Here is a 14953-nt window from a genome sequence, read left to right as displayed (position 1 = left end):
GGTTTGTTTGTTTTAGTGTGTGTGTATGCATGTATATTATGTGTGTGATTTCATGCACATGTGTGCTGTGGTGCATATGTAGAAGTCAAAAGATAATGTGGAAGAACTGGTTTTCTCCTTCCACTGTGTGGGTGCCAGGGATTGAACTCAGGTCATCAGGCTTTGCTGTAAGCATCTTTACCCACTGAGCCATGTTGGCAGCCCAAATGTAGTTTTAAAGGAATACAAAGTAACTTGGATGGTATGTATCCCCAGAGACTTGGACAGGCTTTGGTAGCATGGAGAGCCACAGAGGAGATGCCAGACCCAGTAGGACTCTGGAAACAGGAATGTTCTCTTCCCAACATGTCTCAGTATCTCCCATAGCTCCATTTCCTGTCCCTAGGCCACCTGGGATGGTCAGCTATCTGTCCCCCTGAGCCTGCTAGGAGGAAAGACACTCCTGGCATGTGGCCATCCTGAAATCCCTCCCTGAGTAACCTGGAGAACTGCATTCTCTGCTGCTGAGAGGATCTGGGTCTATGCTGAGAGTTCCAAGGCTTCATACCAGATACCAAGCTGGCACTTCCTGTCTCCCAGTGGCCAGCAACACTTCCTTGGCATGGACACATAAAAACAAGAACAGAAACCATCTTTCTGCGCACATCTCTACCATCTGAACCCCTCACCCTAGTGATTCCTCTCTTACCGCTTAGCAGAATCACACTTAGCTGTTGCATCCAGGGTTCAGGATCCTAGGCCCACAGTAACTGAAGGAAAAGAAGGGTACTGAGCTCCCAAGACACCCTCTGTCTTCCTGCCAAGAGCCTTGGCAGCCTGGCAGCAAAGAACCAAAAGCCAAGCCTGACCCTACCCTCTGCCTCCTCAGGACTCTCAGCAAAGGGTCAGAGTCAGGAAAGAAGGAAATGAGTTGGATATGTTGATGGTTCTCAAAGTCGCTCAGCTCCTAGGTGATGCAGTCTTCAGTCCTCACAGCAGTGTCTCCTCCTTCCCCTCCAACCAGCCCCACACTCAAGTCTCACTGTTCCTGTTCTTCAGTCGTGAAAACCGAGGCCTCTTACTCGGGCTAGGCAGGCAGGAAGACCCGTTTCCCACTGCTCCATAGCCTCTACCAGCCTTGGTTTGATGATGGGTCCATGGAGTTTGATCGGCTTAACAAGTGTTAGTGTGGCTGGAGAGATGGCTCAGTGGTTAAGAGCATTTGCTCCTCTTGCAAAGGACCCCAGTTCAATTCCCAGAACTAACATGGTGGCTCACAACAAACTGTAACTATGGTTTCAGGGAGTCGGACACCCTCTTCAGGTCTCCACTAACACCCGGTATGCACACAATGCACAGATTTATGTGCAGGCGAAACACTCATCACAAAGTTTTAAAAGACAGTATATCAAATAAGTGGCCTGGTGTGGTGATACACACCTCTAGCACCCTTAATCCCAGCATACGGGAGGCAGAGTTAGAGGCAGGTGGATCTCTGAGTTTAGGTCAGCCTGGTTTACGGAGTTCCAGGACAGCCAAGACTGTGACATAGAGAAACTTGTCTCAGTGGGGGAAATATCCAGAGAAAAGCCTTTAGAAAGATACGGTTGTCTTTCTCCCTACCTACCTACCCAGAGGGTCCTTACTAAAAGGATTACTTTTAGCAATGGGTCTGCTTCTGCACCCTAGCTCTCCCTTAACCCTTTGAGTTATGACCAGATAGAGCATATATCCTCACTGTGACTCCTCCAAAGACACCTTTTCCTTTGACAGGGGCCACCCTAGGGAAACTTCTGTAAGAATCCAAATCCTGGGGTTGGAGAGATGGCTCAGAGGTAAAGAGCACTGGCTGCTCTTCCATAGGTCCTGAGTTCTATTCCCAGCAACCACATGGTGGCTCACAACCATCTCTAATGAGGTCTGGGGCCCTCTTCTGATGTGCAGGCACACATGCAGGCAGAATACTGTATAAATAATAAACAAATCTTTAAAAAAAATTAAAGAAAAGGAAAAAAAGAGTCTAAAAAAATAAAGAATTCTGATAAGACAGACCCATTACCCAGTGCTGAGACCTCAGCAGGGCTCACGGTCTGGGGGAAGAGCTCAGTGATTTAGAAGTATGGTGAGGACAGATTTCTGAAGAAACTGGCTCCTATGTGCCTTGCCACCATCCAGATCCTGCGCTGCTCTCTGTCAGGGCGGGTGCAGGTGTGTCCTGAGCAGACCCTTGAAGCACTCACCTTCCCACCTCTGCCGTGACGGGTCTAGCTTTCTGCCGCTTGGCCTCTCTGTGAGTCAGGTCCTCATTCATCTCTGAGAAGCAGGTGATTGGCTGGGCATGCCAGGGCTTTGTGACGCGCTGGCAGAACCCTCTGTCTCTGCCAGCCCCTCAGCACCCTCCATCCCTACTGGCACATATTGCCTCCGTGTATGCCCAGAATAGCAGGGGTGTGTGAGCCAAACAGGGAAGGGGTAGCAATTCTGCAGGTGTTTCCAGACAGGTGACTTGAGGGCCGGAGCAGCACCTGAGCAGGAAGGGGTAGCCCAGGGACAATGGGCATAGCCCCATGTCAGGAGTGGAGAGATTTTGGCAGGATCCACAGAGTTCTCTCTTCTCAGGCCTCACAGCCTCTGTTCCAGCCTCCCTTCAAGGTAGGATGCCATCTGAAAGCACACACATGGAGCTGGGCCCGCTGGTGCACGCCTTGAATCCCAGCACTTGGGAGGTGAATCCCTGTGAGTTGAAAGCCAGTTGACGTATGTAGTGAGTTCCAGGCCAGTCAGGACTTCACAGTGAGACCCTCTCTCAACACAGCAAAAACAGGCAGATGTATAGGAAACTAGGAGTTGAGGTCAGATCATGCCAGAGGCCCAGATGGCTATCCCAAGGCAGAAGGGCGGAGAACAAGACAGTTTTAAGATGTCTCCTGAACCACTGTTAAACTCTCTGCAACCTGACCATGGTTGTGTGCCAGCTGCCTTCTCTGAAGCAAGTGTTCTTGGCCTCTTGGCCCAGTAATACTGGTGACACGCAGCAAACACTTCTGCTCACTGAGGCCTCACCAGCTCCCCCCGGTGGAACTAGCACTGCACAGTTTATAAATAGGGAAAAGGGAGGCCTAAAATAGACCAGGACATGGAAGAGACAGGATTTGAACCCAGGTAGTCTGACTAGAGATCCAGGATTCTTTCAACAGAGTTTTTGGACCTGACATGGTGGCCCGTCAGTCCCAAACTATGGGGATAGAGGTGGTGTGTAATTCATGGCTATACTGAGAGGATCAGGGCTGGGACCTGCAGAGAATTCTCCAAAACCATCTAGATCAAGGCTGAAGCTGGGAGAAAGCCCTAGAGATTAGAAATGATTGGAGCCCCTGGGTTGTCTTTGAGATATGTATAGAAGGTAGATATCCATTAAAGATTTTAAAACAGAAAGCCAAAATGAAATGCAGTTAGGATTGGGGTTAGGCAATTAAATAATAGCATGTGAGATCTCAGAGGTTTAAACATGCTGCCTTTGCAATTTAGGAATGGAAGTGTTAGCAAGGAAGGAACTGAGGGTCTATAGAAACCCTTCTTTAAAAGATTTATTGCATGAGCGTGTGTGTGTGTGTGTGTGTAAGTTAGAGGACAACTTTAGAGTCAGTTCCTTCCTTCCACCATGTTATCATTCTTCATTTGGCAGGGGCCTGGAGCTCAGTGGGCTCCTGGAGCCTGGCTTCTGGATGGAGAACAGGGGTTCCATTTCTCTCGGGATTGGCTAGAGTGCTTTAGGGCGAGGCCTGAGTGGGCTAGGCCGAGATGTGGAAAGGTTTTCCACGAAGTGTTGCAGTTTAGTAAAGAATGAGATCACCTGGGGCAGTGGAAACTTGGACATTCCAAAACCTATGGTGATATCAAAGTGGTACAGCTCTTGGTTAAGCTGCTGTGCTGAGCACGGCAGAGGTGCAAACAGAAGCCCATGCCTGGTCAGCTTGCAGCCGAGACACAGGCCTGGAAAGGCCCAGGCCCAGCAGGCCAGAGGGCAGGTTCAGTGAGACAAGGCCAGCGGGGATAAATGATGAATCTTAGGCGGCCATGGTAGAAGGCTAATGGTATCACAAAGCAGGAAACCAGCCAGCAGCACGTTTATTTGAAATCAGAGATTTATAAACCTTGGGCAGTAGGAGGAATTTCAAGGGTGAATGTGTTTGATTCACTGGGGTCCAGGGGTCCAGGAATACTTGATTTGCATGTAGTGGTACAGTATCTTATTTTTCCATGCAGTAGCATGGTCCTATCACAAGAAGAACACAGTAGTTAATTATCCACGGGTGGGAGAATCTCCAAGTACAACCGAGTGTCACTGCTAAAGACTAAGAAGATCCTTAGCAGGATTTCTAGGAATTCCCAGGTGCTTGTTGGACCAGTTTCCTTATCAGAAAAGAGTCCAGCCTATAATCTGCCCTGAGGGCTATGTGATGCTCCTTGCAAAACCTGGGTCATCCAGGTTGGGGAGAGGGGTGCTTTTAGAACCTTGATGAGAAAAGGGAGTCCGTCATCAGAGATGTAAATAAATGGCTATCCACAGATGTCAGACCTCAGCCTAATCCAGCCAAGCCCCACACCATGTTAGTCCCAGGGACCAAACTCAGGTTATCAGGCATGGCAGAAAGGGCTTTACCCACTGAACCATCTCAGCAGCCCCCTAGGAGAACCTTCTAAGCACAGGATATCAAGATTTGCTCTTGGCGCTGTTTTTCAGAGCCTCAGCCAGCAGAGCTAAGCTCCCAAAACCTAAGAGCTATGGACACCCTCCCCTTGCCGGTGACAGCACCTAGACCCTGGGGAGCTTGGCTCAGGCAGTGACTTTTACCTCCTAGTGATTTCCTTTGACTCTAGACCTAGTAGCAGGAAGCAAGGCCCAGAAAAGCAGGTTTTTCCCAAGACCACATGTTGATCTGACTGTGGAGTCTCTAGCTAACTTAGCAGGAAACATGCTCTAACCTTGGGAGCTGTTTCTCCCGACAGTCACCTCGTGACAAGAATGGTGAAAGGAAGATGAGGACAGCCTTAAAGAGCCTGCTGCTGTAGCCCCTGAGAGGCGGCCTACCGTGCTCTCCTGGTGGGAGAGAAGCTCTTTGTGATAAATGTGTTATCGTTGAGAGCTTTTGCAGTCTGTGGCGCTACTACCCTTCAGGCAGCCGCTCCAATGGGAACCAAATGCTTGGGCCAGTGCTTTAGACACCTTTGCCCAGCAACTACCTACTGGGCCTCAGTCAATCCTCAACTCCGAAGACCATCACCAGTGGCTTTCGGGGAAGGAGAGTCTCAGAGTGGGACCCACGCTAACCCCACCCCAGCTGACCTGGCTCTGAGGGGACAGGCATGCTGCTCTACCCTCTTCCAGGAAACTGGCTTTCTTTGGGGGAAAGGAGGCCCAGATCACACCCCCACAGACACACACCTCCCCACACACACAGCTCAGAGAGGCAGTTCAAGCACCTGAGTGCCACCTGCTGGCATGTCTGTTTCCATGCACAGGGCCAAACGCAGGATAGGAAAAGTAAAGGGCACCTGTCCCCCAGCTTAACTAGGGGTCCAAAGGCTGGATTCTTCATGGCGCCATGGGAGGTGTGTTAGAAGGTCCTCACAGAACCCATCAGATGAATCCTTCTGAACCAAGATGCACCCAGACAGAGCAAAGAGTACCCCCACTGCAAGAGCCACTCTAGCCACTCTGGTGCTGGTTTTGGCTGCTCTCCCACATGGCCCACGAGGGAGCAGCTATGATTGGTTCCTCGGCCCTGAAAGGGCTGCTTTGTTTGTCTGTTTGTGTGTTTGTTTGTTCAGCTTTCTTCTTACAAGCACCATTGCCTCTCGAGAACCCTAGATCCGATTCTTGACAAGTGTGGGAAAAGCTCCTCCATCAAGGGGCACTGACTCTGTGGAGCTGTCTGACTCAGCTGCGGAGACCTGGGCATTTTTTCAAGTAGTCATGTTGCTCTTGGTGATCACTGAGAACAGTTGTAACCTAACCTCTAGGAGAAACTACAGGTTTTTTTTTTTTCTTGGTGCGTCAATAGAGGTAGCAATAAAGAGATAAATAAATAAAACAAATAGTTATAGAAATAAATAATCCCACTATCTCAGCCTTTGCTATTGCTAAGATGAGGGTTGTGGTATAGCAGAATCACCTGAAGTTTTTTTAAAAGTATGTATGTGATGGATGGATGGATGGATGGAGATAGAGACAGAGAGATTATATGTAACACAAATACACACAGGCACATGTACACGCTTGCTTCTCCAAGTGAGGAGGCCCTGGAATACATGGAGTGGGCCCTAAATCCAAAAAGCCTGGTGCCATGGAAGCTTGGGAAGGTCCCAAGGGCTAGCAGACCACTTAAGGTCATAGACTGAGGAGTAGGTATGGGGCCATTGCCCTGCTTACCTCAGTGATCAGCCTTTGAAAGTCTCATACATTACAGACTAAAATCCCTAATTTGGCTGAAGAATCCCCAGGGCAAAATTAAGAACGACAAGCACCTTACAAGCCCAGACCCTTTCAGGCCAATCAAAGTGTCAGTGGACCCAGATTGGTCCTTCCCCACGAGCCCAGAGACAAAATAGCTGCAGGCACCTCCTAGAGAAATGAGTCCCATATTAGAAAGGTTCATTCTTGACAGCCACCAGAATAGCTGATAGCCGCTACACCCAGCCCAGCAGAGCACACAGACCTGTCAGAATCTGGCCTCCCTCACGCTTGGGTTGATTCAGTCCACCTCTCTCTGAATTACACTACTCTTTCTTGACTTCTGTTTCTGTCACATGTTAGGACATTTGATTCTGCTGTCCCATAAGATTATAAACTTACTGAGTATGGGGCAGGTTTTTAACCCTCACAGACCTTGACTCTTTCCTATTCTGCATCTTGAAAAGCTTAATTTCCCCCCATGCTGTTCACTACCCTGCTGGTATTTCAGGGAACTCCCTCAGAGGCTAGAAACTCTAATCTCCACTGCTCCCTCCCAATGTGCTCAGACCATTACTGCTCACCAAGAACTAGTGAGGAATTAGAATCCGGAGGTAAAGCAGCCGCCTGGCCACTGAGGAGCTCATTCAAGTAGAAAGGATGGGCACACTGATCTTGCGAGTGCAAGGATGCCATTGTAGGCCTTGTCCAGGGTGCCATCGGGTCCCATAGGGAGTTTCTAAGAAAGTTCTCCATTGAGGATGCTGACACCAGGCACAAGAAGTGGAGCTGGGGACTCAAACTAGAAAGTGATGGAAAACACAGAAAGGGTGTGAGGTGGCAGTCCTTCAGTAACTCTCCTAAGTGGCAGGTCTGGGAACCCCGTTTCCAGGCACATCCTAGCAGGGCAGGCAGGCACATAAACATGTCTAGTGGTGAGTTTGGGGGTCAGATACAGGGCAGCAGGCTCAAGCTCTGTCAAATTATCCTGGGAAACCTCTGAAATTGCCAGGTCCTGAGTCTTTAGAAAGTCCCAAGATAATAATTTTTTGTTTTTCTTGGCTTCTGAGCCCCGCCCCATCCTGCCTGGGCTCCCTTTCCCCAGACAGCAAAGGACAGGGCTTGTTTTTAAAAGGAGGAAGCACTAGGAATGAATAACAAGATTTTTTCCTTTAGTGGTTTTTATGCCAAAAGAAAAGTTCATGTAAGTTAAAGATGCATATCATGAGGTTCCACGAGGTAGCGATGCTTAGGGTCAGGGTGGAAGGCCAAGGGGAGCCAGCCCAGACAGCACTGAGCGGGCCCCAATCTCCAGCAGGGCTTGTCGAGTCTGCCTGGCCTCCAGCATGTTGATTAAAGTCAGCTGCTGACTCAGCAGGTCTAGCTGGTGGAGCGCATTCCTCCAGATTTAACGTGGCTACGAGAAGGAGGCCGGGACTACCGGCACTACCACGCCTAACGATCGCCCTACCGACTGAGCTAAGTCTCTGGCTCTGGGGAACTCCCTTTTTCTATCACTTGTGCTACTCCTAAGCAGACCCATCACTCCGACCTTACCTCTACGTTCTCGCAGCTAGGAGCCAGAGGTGGCTCCACTCACCCTGTCTCTGGCAGTCTGCTCCCAGTCCCAACGTCTTTTCACTTACTGCTCCAGTGGCACAGCGCGTCACCCCTGGACCCACAGCACGGGGACATGTGGATGTTGTCTCATTAGACACGCTAGTCCTTGCCTATGACAGTGGGTCAAGTTGTGGGTGGCTGTGTTGAGGGCAGCAATGCACAAGGCGCTAGGAACCCGCATGGTATAGGCTTCCTTTCCCAAAGACACTGCATATTAACCCTAGGAAAAAAGCTGGGGGGGGGTGCACGCCTTTAATCCCAGCACCTAGGAGGCAGAGGCAGGCAGATCTCTGAGTTCGAGGCCAGCCTGGTCTAATGGTACAGAGTGAGTTCCCAAACAGTTAGGGTTACACAGAGAAACCCTGTCTTGAAAAAGAAAAAGGAAAAAAAAAAGCAAATAAACAAAAAACTGGAAAAATACACTTTACTCCCGAAACGGGAGGGAGTGCTTCAGTATCTTGGGGTACATGGTGCTTTCAAGTAGCCTGTTTCTCCTGATAAAGACCCTGTCATAAGAAAATGATTCTCTCGGCAATGACAAAGCACAGCTGATGCCTGACTTCTCTGAGGGGCGGACAGGTAGGAGGATGCTCGCGCCTGCCTCCTGGCAGTGGATCAGTGTCCCTGCTCAGCACCAGCTGTGTGAATGGAAGAACATTTTTGCCCAGAGTGGCCAAAAATACTTGAGAAATCCCAAGTGGTCTGTGCAAAACATGCCAGCCTTTAGTGGGCACTTCCTCGGCTGTTCCCAGCACTACCGCTGTGAACAGTTCAGGTTTGCAAGGCAAACCCATCTGTGAGTGCCATATTTACCACTGCTGGCTTGGAGTTGGGGTGTGGGTGTCCAGGCCGGCTGTTAGATTAATTCAGTGTTGGAATGAACGTGGGAGAAGGCCTGGAGGCCGGAAGGCTTTGTGGGAGGTTCCCAGTGGCTGTGGCTACCAGAAACTTTGAGTAAGTCAGAGGGAGGGAAGAGCCTGGCACACTGAGTTGAGTACCCTGTGCTGAGTACAGGAAGATGGCAGAAGAGAATGCAGATGAGCTAGGAGGGTGCCCTCATTGGTGTATAACGAGAGTGATTCGGAACTGGTGGTTATAGTCTCTGCAACTGTAAGGGCTGAATTATGTTTTGAGAGACTATTCTGGAAAGAAGGTATTTGGTTGCCTTTGGGTCATCCATCAGACCACAGGCCAGGGGAATAGAGACTGTAAAAGCAGAGGAGACCCAAAGGTGGGCTGGCTTTAGAACACAAATCTGGTCAGGTTACTGTTTAAAATCTCCCAGTGGCTTCCCATTGGTGAAACAGAATTTTCCAGGAGTAAACAAAACTCTTCCAGATCTGTCCCTGCTAATCTCATTGTATCATGACTCAACAAGGAAACCGACGCCCTGGGGCCTGCTTAGCAACTCAGAACTCTTGGGCCTTTATTCTTGCCAGTTCTTGGGCTACTGCACCCCTTCTCCTCATTCCTTGGTAGGCCCAGACATTCCTTACTCTCAGGCACCAATATCTCTGCTCTGAAGCCTTCTTGGCCCTGCAAAGCAGAAAAGATCACACTTTTTCCCCCAGGCTTGAACTTCCTGTATTCCTCAACTGCCCATCTCACAGTGCTGAGATTTGCCCATCTCCTAAAGCAGAAACGTTCCGTTAACTTTGTGCCACCCACCAATCCCAGAGCACCAGCCCCCAGGACACACTTGGTATCAAAGACACTAGTTAACATGTCTGAGGAGTGAGCATCAGCCCATCCTCTACATGAATGGCAAGACTGGCATAAGGGGAATGCTCATGTCCCCGGGGCCACCTTCAGGCTGGAGAACAGCTTGAAGGCCTCCTGCTGACATCATTCTTTTCTTCCTTTGCAGCTGGGGTATGGCCGTCAATGTGTACTCCACATCTGTGACCAGTGAGAATCTGAGTCGCCATGACATGCTTGCGTGGGTCAATGACTCCCTGCACCTCAACTACACCAAGATTGAACAGCTCTGTTCAGGTAGGAGGCTGGAACAGGGAGAGGCCCAAGGGAAAGGGGAGAGAGGCTCCTGTAGCTTGTCATTAGCATGAAGAGGAAGAGCCCGTGATACGCTTTAGAGTTGAAATCAGGGAACAGAGGTGGAAAAGTGGAAAACAGGTGGGGCATTCCTGGGTGGCCAGAGTCAGGAAAGCCAGGGACCACACGAGTTAACAGCACGGGGCCTCATGAGGCCCCTCTGGGGGAGCAGACCTCTCTGCTCTTCTATGAAGCCCTTGCGGGTGCCATCTCCTGGGCCGACCTACGTGCTGAAGTGTTTGGAACATACGGGTACATGGTTTGAATCAGTATGTCATCACTCGGGGGTGGGGCATGTAGCTCAGCAGTAAATTACCTGTTGCATATTTGCAGGGCTCTGGGTTTAATTAACCTTAACACCACCAAAAGATAGAACACTAACTAGTAATCATGGCTATTCTTATAAAACCAAGGGGAATCAAACCATATCTAAAGTCACGGTTGGAATGGTCCTAGCTCTAGGACAAAGGGAGAGGGACCCAGGCTTTGGGGAGCAGAGCAGCATGAGGCCTGGGCAGTAGCTGGGTACCCCTCATCAGCCATGCCTCTTCACAGGGGCAGCCTACTGCCAGTTCATGGACATGCTCTTCCCTGGCTGTGTGCACTTGAGGAAGGTCAAGTTCCAGGCCAAACTAGAACACGAATACATCCACAACTTCAAGGTGCTGCAAGCAGCTTTCAAGAAGATGGGTGTTGACAAAGTAGGTGTCTGTACCCCAGGGGTCCATGAGGAGCTGTGTTTCCCTGGGGAAGAAGATGACCCACCAGCCAGGGTGACAAGGGTGGTTCAGTTCATTCTGTCATGTGTCTTTCTACCCCTGACACCCCAAAAGGGAATGCTGTCCACCCAACTCGAGATACAGTGAATGCACTTGACCCCTCCCCCAACATCCCACTGCGACAGCACTTCCTTCCCTTTCTCCTCTGTGGACCCGCTCCCTCCGGAGGTTCAGGCTACATCTCTTCCGAGGCCCCACAAAATATCAGCTCACTGCCCTGCCTGTGTGGACCCTGACCCTCCAGCGCACGTGCAGGCGGCAGGGGACCCTCCCACACAACAGTTCTTGTGCCTGTAGGAAAGCAATGTCCCTGAGTCCCTGGTGGGGCCTGCCAGCCTGCTGGTCTATCTGGTGCCATGGGAGGGGGTGCAGACGGAGAAGGTAGAGGATGCCGAGGCCTAGGGGCTGGCTTTCCTGTGCTCACAGTGGAAGGCAGCTCTGCATAGCAGGTGGTTAAAACGGTCTGCTTATGTGGTCTATTTCAGATCATTCCCGTAGAGAAATTAGTGAAAGGAAAATTCCAAGATAATTTTGAGTTTATTCAGTGGTTTAAGAAATTCTTTGACGCAAACTATGATGGAAAGGATTACAACCCTCTGCTGGCGCGGCAGGGCCAGGACGTAGCGCCGCCTCCTAACCCAGGTGATCAGATCTTCAACAAATCCAAGAAACTCATTGGCACAGCAGGTAACATGCCCAAGCTGGTGGAGGGAGTTTGGGGGGCTGGGCCGGCAGGGCTCTCCAGCCAGGAGTGCCCCCCCGGGCCACCGGTCCAGCCCTGCCAGCCTGGAGGAGACTGTTATCACGGAGTTCAGATGACATCGCCTGCTGCTTACCTAAATGGGGAATCCCATTTGGGGGTGAGAGGGCTCCAAAAGTTGTTCTAAGAGGAGAGCCAGCTGCACCAGCCATGGTAGCAGCTCGCTGAGACCCAGGATGCTCTGAGCCAGCTTGTTTGCCTCAAGCTGGATGGGGCATGGCTCCTCTATCCAGATCCATCGGGCTGAGCACCTGGAGCCAGTGCCCAAGCCCCTTGTGTATCCCTGCCACTAGATACCCAAAAGCAGGAGCTTGCCAAGCCTGACCCTGCCTTCCTCTATTCTAAAAGCCAGTAGCCCAGAGCTCGGTTTCCAGAAATGACACCTTGCTGGCTTGTAGGAGCAATGAGAGAAGCAATAAGGCCTGTGGTGACAGCGAAGTGGTGGCAAGGAAGAGGGGAGCAGCCCCACCCGCATCTGACCCGTCATAGCAGAGCCACCTCCTCTGATTGTGCTGCTGTCTTGCCTGGGCCTGTCCCCACTGAACTGCTTGCTTTGCGTTAGAAGCAGCCATTGTCGAGGGAGGGGCAATCGCTAAAGAGCAAGTAGCCACAGCATGCAGGCTGTGCCAGAGAGGAGCCTGAGTCCTCCACCACTGCGCAGATACCGGTCCAGCCCAGCAGAGGGAAGCAGAGTCCAAACTGAGAGGGAGCTGGAGGGGTGGGGCTGAGTTTCACTGAGGGTGGCTTTGGCTTGTGCTAGGACAGACTGCATTTACTGCTCTCCTGGGTCTCATCTGTCAGTACAGAAGGCCCTGAGCCCTCCCAGCTCCACTTCATCAAGTTCACCAGCCCAGTGTCCTGCGTCCCTCCCTCAGGCCAGCTTTCTTCAGGTCCCAACACCGAGATCATCTTTCCTTTAGCTTCCTGTGGCACTTATGCTCCCAGGCTTGCAAAAGGGCTGTCCAGTTGCTGTTGTGTGACGTGTGGCTTAGGCTGGAGGCCTAGCTGTAGATGCTCTTCCTGAGGGGGAGAGTGCGTGCCTGCCTGTTGCATGGTCCTCACACCAGGCTCTCATATGCTGTGTCGCCTCACCTGACTCTTGTCCTCTGGACAGTTCCACAGAGGACATCCCCCACAGGCCCCAAGAACATGCAGACCTCTGGCAGACTCAGCAATGTGGCCCCACCCTGCATCCTCCGGAAGAATCCCCCCTCAGCCCGAAATGGTGGCCATGAGGCTGATGCCCAAATTCTTGAGCTCAACCAGCAGGCGAGTGGCATGAGAAAAGCAGCAGACACTGGGGACAAGAGGGAGGCAGGGACATCTGGCGTAAACATTTCTTTCTGCCCACGCAGCTGCTGGACTTGAAGCTGACGGTGGATGGGCTGGAAAAAGAGCGGGATTTCTATTTCAGCAAATTACGTGACATCGAGCTGATCTGCCAGGAGCACGAAAGCGAGAACAGCCCTGTCATCTCAGGCATCATTGGCATTCTCTATGCCACAGAGGTGAGCCCTCTCTTCACCTCCCTCCCACTCAGCCCTTGTTTCGAGGCCGTGTGGAACCTGATCCCTCAGCGTGGCCAGCTGGCTCACCATTTCTCTCTCCTCCCCTCCAGGAGGGATTTGCGCCCCCTGAGGATGACGAGATTGAGGAACACCGACAGGAAGACCAGGACGAGTACTGAGGGTGGCACCAGCCCTGGCTGACTGTGGCTCCCCCACCCCACCCCACCCCACATTATAGTCCTTTCTTTCCAGCCAGTCAGCCAGCCGGGTGCTTTATGTCAGTGCCGCAGCATTGGGGAGCCAGGCGAGTAGTGCTTGGGAGGTTGGGGCAGCTGAGAGGGTGAGGCCCTGTCTGGGTCCCTCAAGTGGCACTGGCCCAGGGGATGTCCAGAACCCCTGCCCACTCCCCACTCCTATTTATTTCCGTTGTCTCTATGCTGTGTTGGCCAACACTTTTCAGGGTGCTGCTGTCACCCACACGCCAGCCATCTGCTCCCTGACAGCCAGCAGCTGTATATTTGACAAAGTCATTGGTATATTTTTACTTACTGGATCGTCCTTGCACTTTACCTGTTCTTTTCCAGGGCTCACAGCAGGGCTTGGGGCAGTCTTCCTGGCTTGGCTCCCCTTCCCTAAAGCCACGACTAGGGCAGGACTCACCAATTCTTATTTATTTTGTCTTTTGACTTCTCCCTCAGTAGTTGAGGGGAAGGCTGACATGAGGAAGGGGGAAGGAGGGCTGAGGAGGCAGTGCTGTGGGTCCAGGGATCAGGGAGACAGAAGGGAGCATGCAAGGGATAGAAATGACCTTCAGGCACTGGGCTCACCCACCCAAGGCCCCTGCCTCAGCACAGAAGCCCAGCACTGCCCCGAGGCTTCCTGTCCACTCCCTCCTGCAGCCTAGTTATACCACACAGACTCTGCCGGCCCCCATTGTCTGTCTGTCCCCCATTTTCCCACCTCCCCACCTTTGCCCCTTGGGCACCAGCCTGCATATGTGTTCACTTTTATTTAAATAAATTTGTGTGGTAAAAGCCCTTGCCATGTTTCTCTCGACTGAACCACAGCCAGCAATGAGAACAGGTCCCCTTCTGTCCTCCTCGCTCTTCTAAGAGGACAGCTGGGCAGCACAGCCTCATGTTATCGGAAGCCACCACTGACACTAGGCTCTGACCTTGACCCAACTCCCAAGACTGACGACTACTCTTAAGGCAGGTATTATGTGGCTCTTCCGGGGATATAGCGTTGTCTTCCAAAGGAGATGGCACTGACAGCCCAAAAAATGACTTCTTCAAGTTTATCTTGATGGGTTTTATTAGGGATGACTTCCAGGCTAGTGGATGATGAAAGCACCTCTCTACGCACCCTGCCACGTTGTTTCTTACATCTCTATGTACAGAGCTGAATGAATTCAAATGCTAGGCACTACCTAGTGTCAAAGTACCAGACTCGGCATAAGGCGCAGACAAAGCAAGACACTGAGAAGACTCGGTTTATATGTGCCCAGTCTGTACCCTGGCCAGGAGCAGAGCCAGTTCCAGCATACACCGTCCACATGAAGCAAAGGGTGGCTGGTCTTGCTATAAACTGGTGCATCAAACGGTGGCTTGCTGTAAGACAGTTCCAGGATTTGGAGTGGTCTCACCACAACAGAGGAGCCGTAGGAGAAAGGATGAGGTCTAGAGCTGTGGCCATAGGAGGACAGCCCAGAAAGTGGCTGTGGGGTGACAGGGGTGGGAGGGACTACTTGGCCCATGAATGTTTTGTTCCAGTCTCCTTCAGGCTGGACTCTTGTCAGAGC

At 51.4% G+C, this 14953-nt stretch overlaps 1 protein-coding gene across 3 annotated transcripts in view; it reads left to right on the top strand.

The window, feature by feature from the left end:
• Nucleotides 1-14189, top strand: part of Mapre3 (microtubule associated protein RP/EB family member 3) — a 49215-nt gene extending 35026 nt beyond the window's left edge. For 2 of the 3 annotated variants that reach the window (XM_021635446.2, XM_021635447.2), the window contains exons 2-7: nt 9921-10048; nt 10661-10806; nt 11370-11571; nt 12759-12913; nt 13000-13152; nt 13263-14189. In XM_021635446.2, the coding sequence (XP_021491121.1) occupies nt 9928-10048; nt 10661-10806; nt 11370-11571; nt 12759-12913; nt 13000-13152; nt 13263-13331 (846 nt within the window). In that variant the 5' untranslated portion in view covers nt 9921-9927 and the 3' untranslated portion in view covers nt 13332-14189. The remainder of the gene's footprint in view (nt 1-9920; nt 10049-10660; nt 10807-11369; nt 11572-12758; nt 12914-12999; nt 13153-13262) is intronic. The other variant, XM_021635448.2, reaches the window with a different exon arrangement.
• The last annotated feature ends 764 nt before the right edge of the window (nt 14190-14953 follow it).

The sequence above is a fragment of the Meriones unguiculatus genome, chromosome 1 (assembly GCF_030254825.1).
Source record: "Meriones unguiculatus strain TT.TT164.6M chromosome 1, Bangor_MerUng_6.1, whole genome shotgun sequence".
NCBI lineage: Eukaryota > Metazoa > Chordata > Mammalia > Rodentia > Muridae > Meriones > Meriones unguiculatus.
Note: the sequence above shows the minus strand (reverse complement) of the source record. Positions and strands in the feature narration are given on the sequence as shown.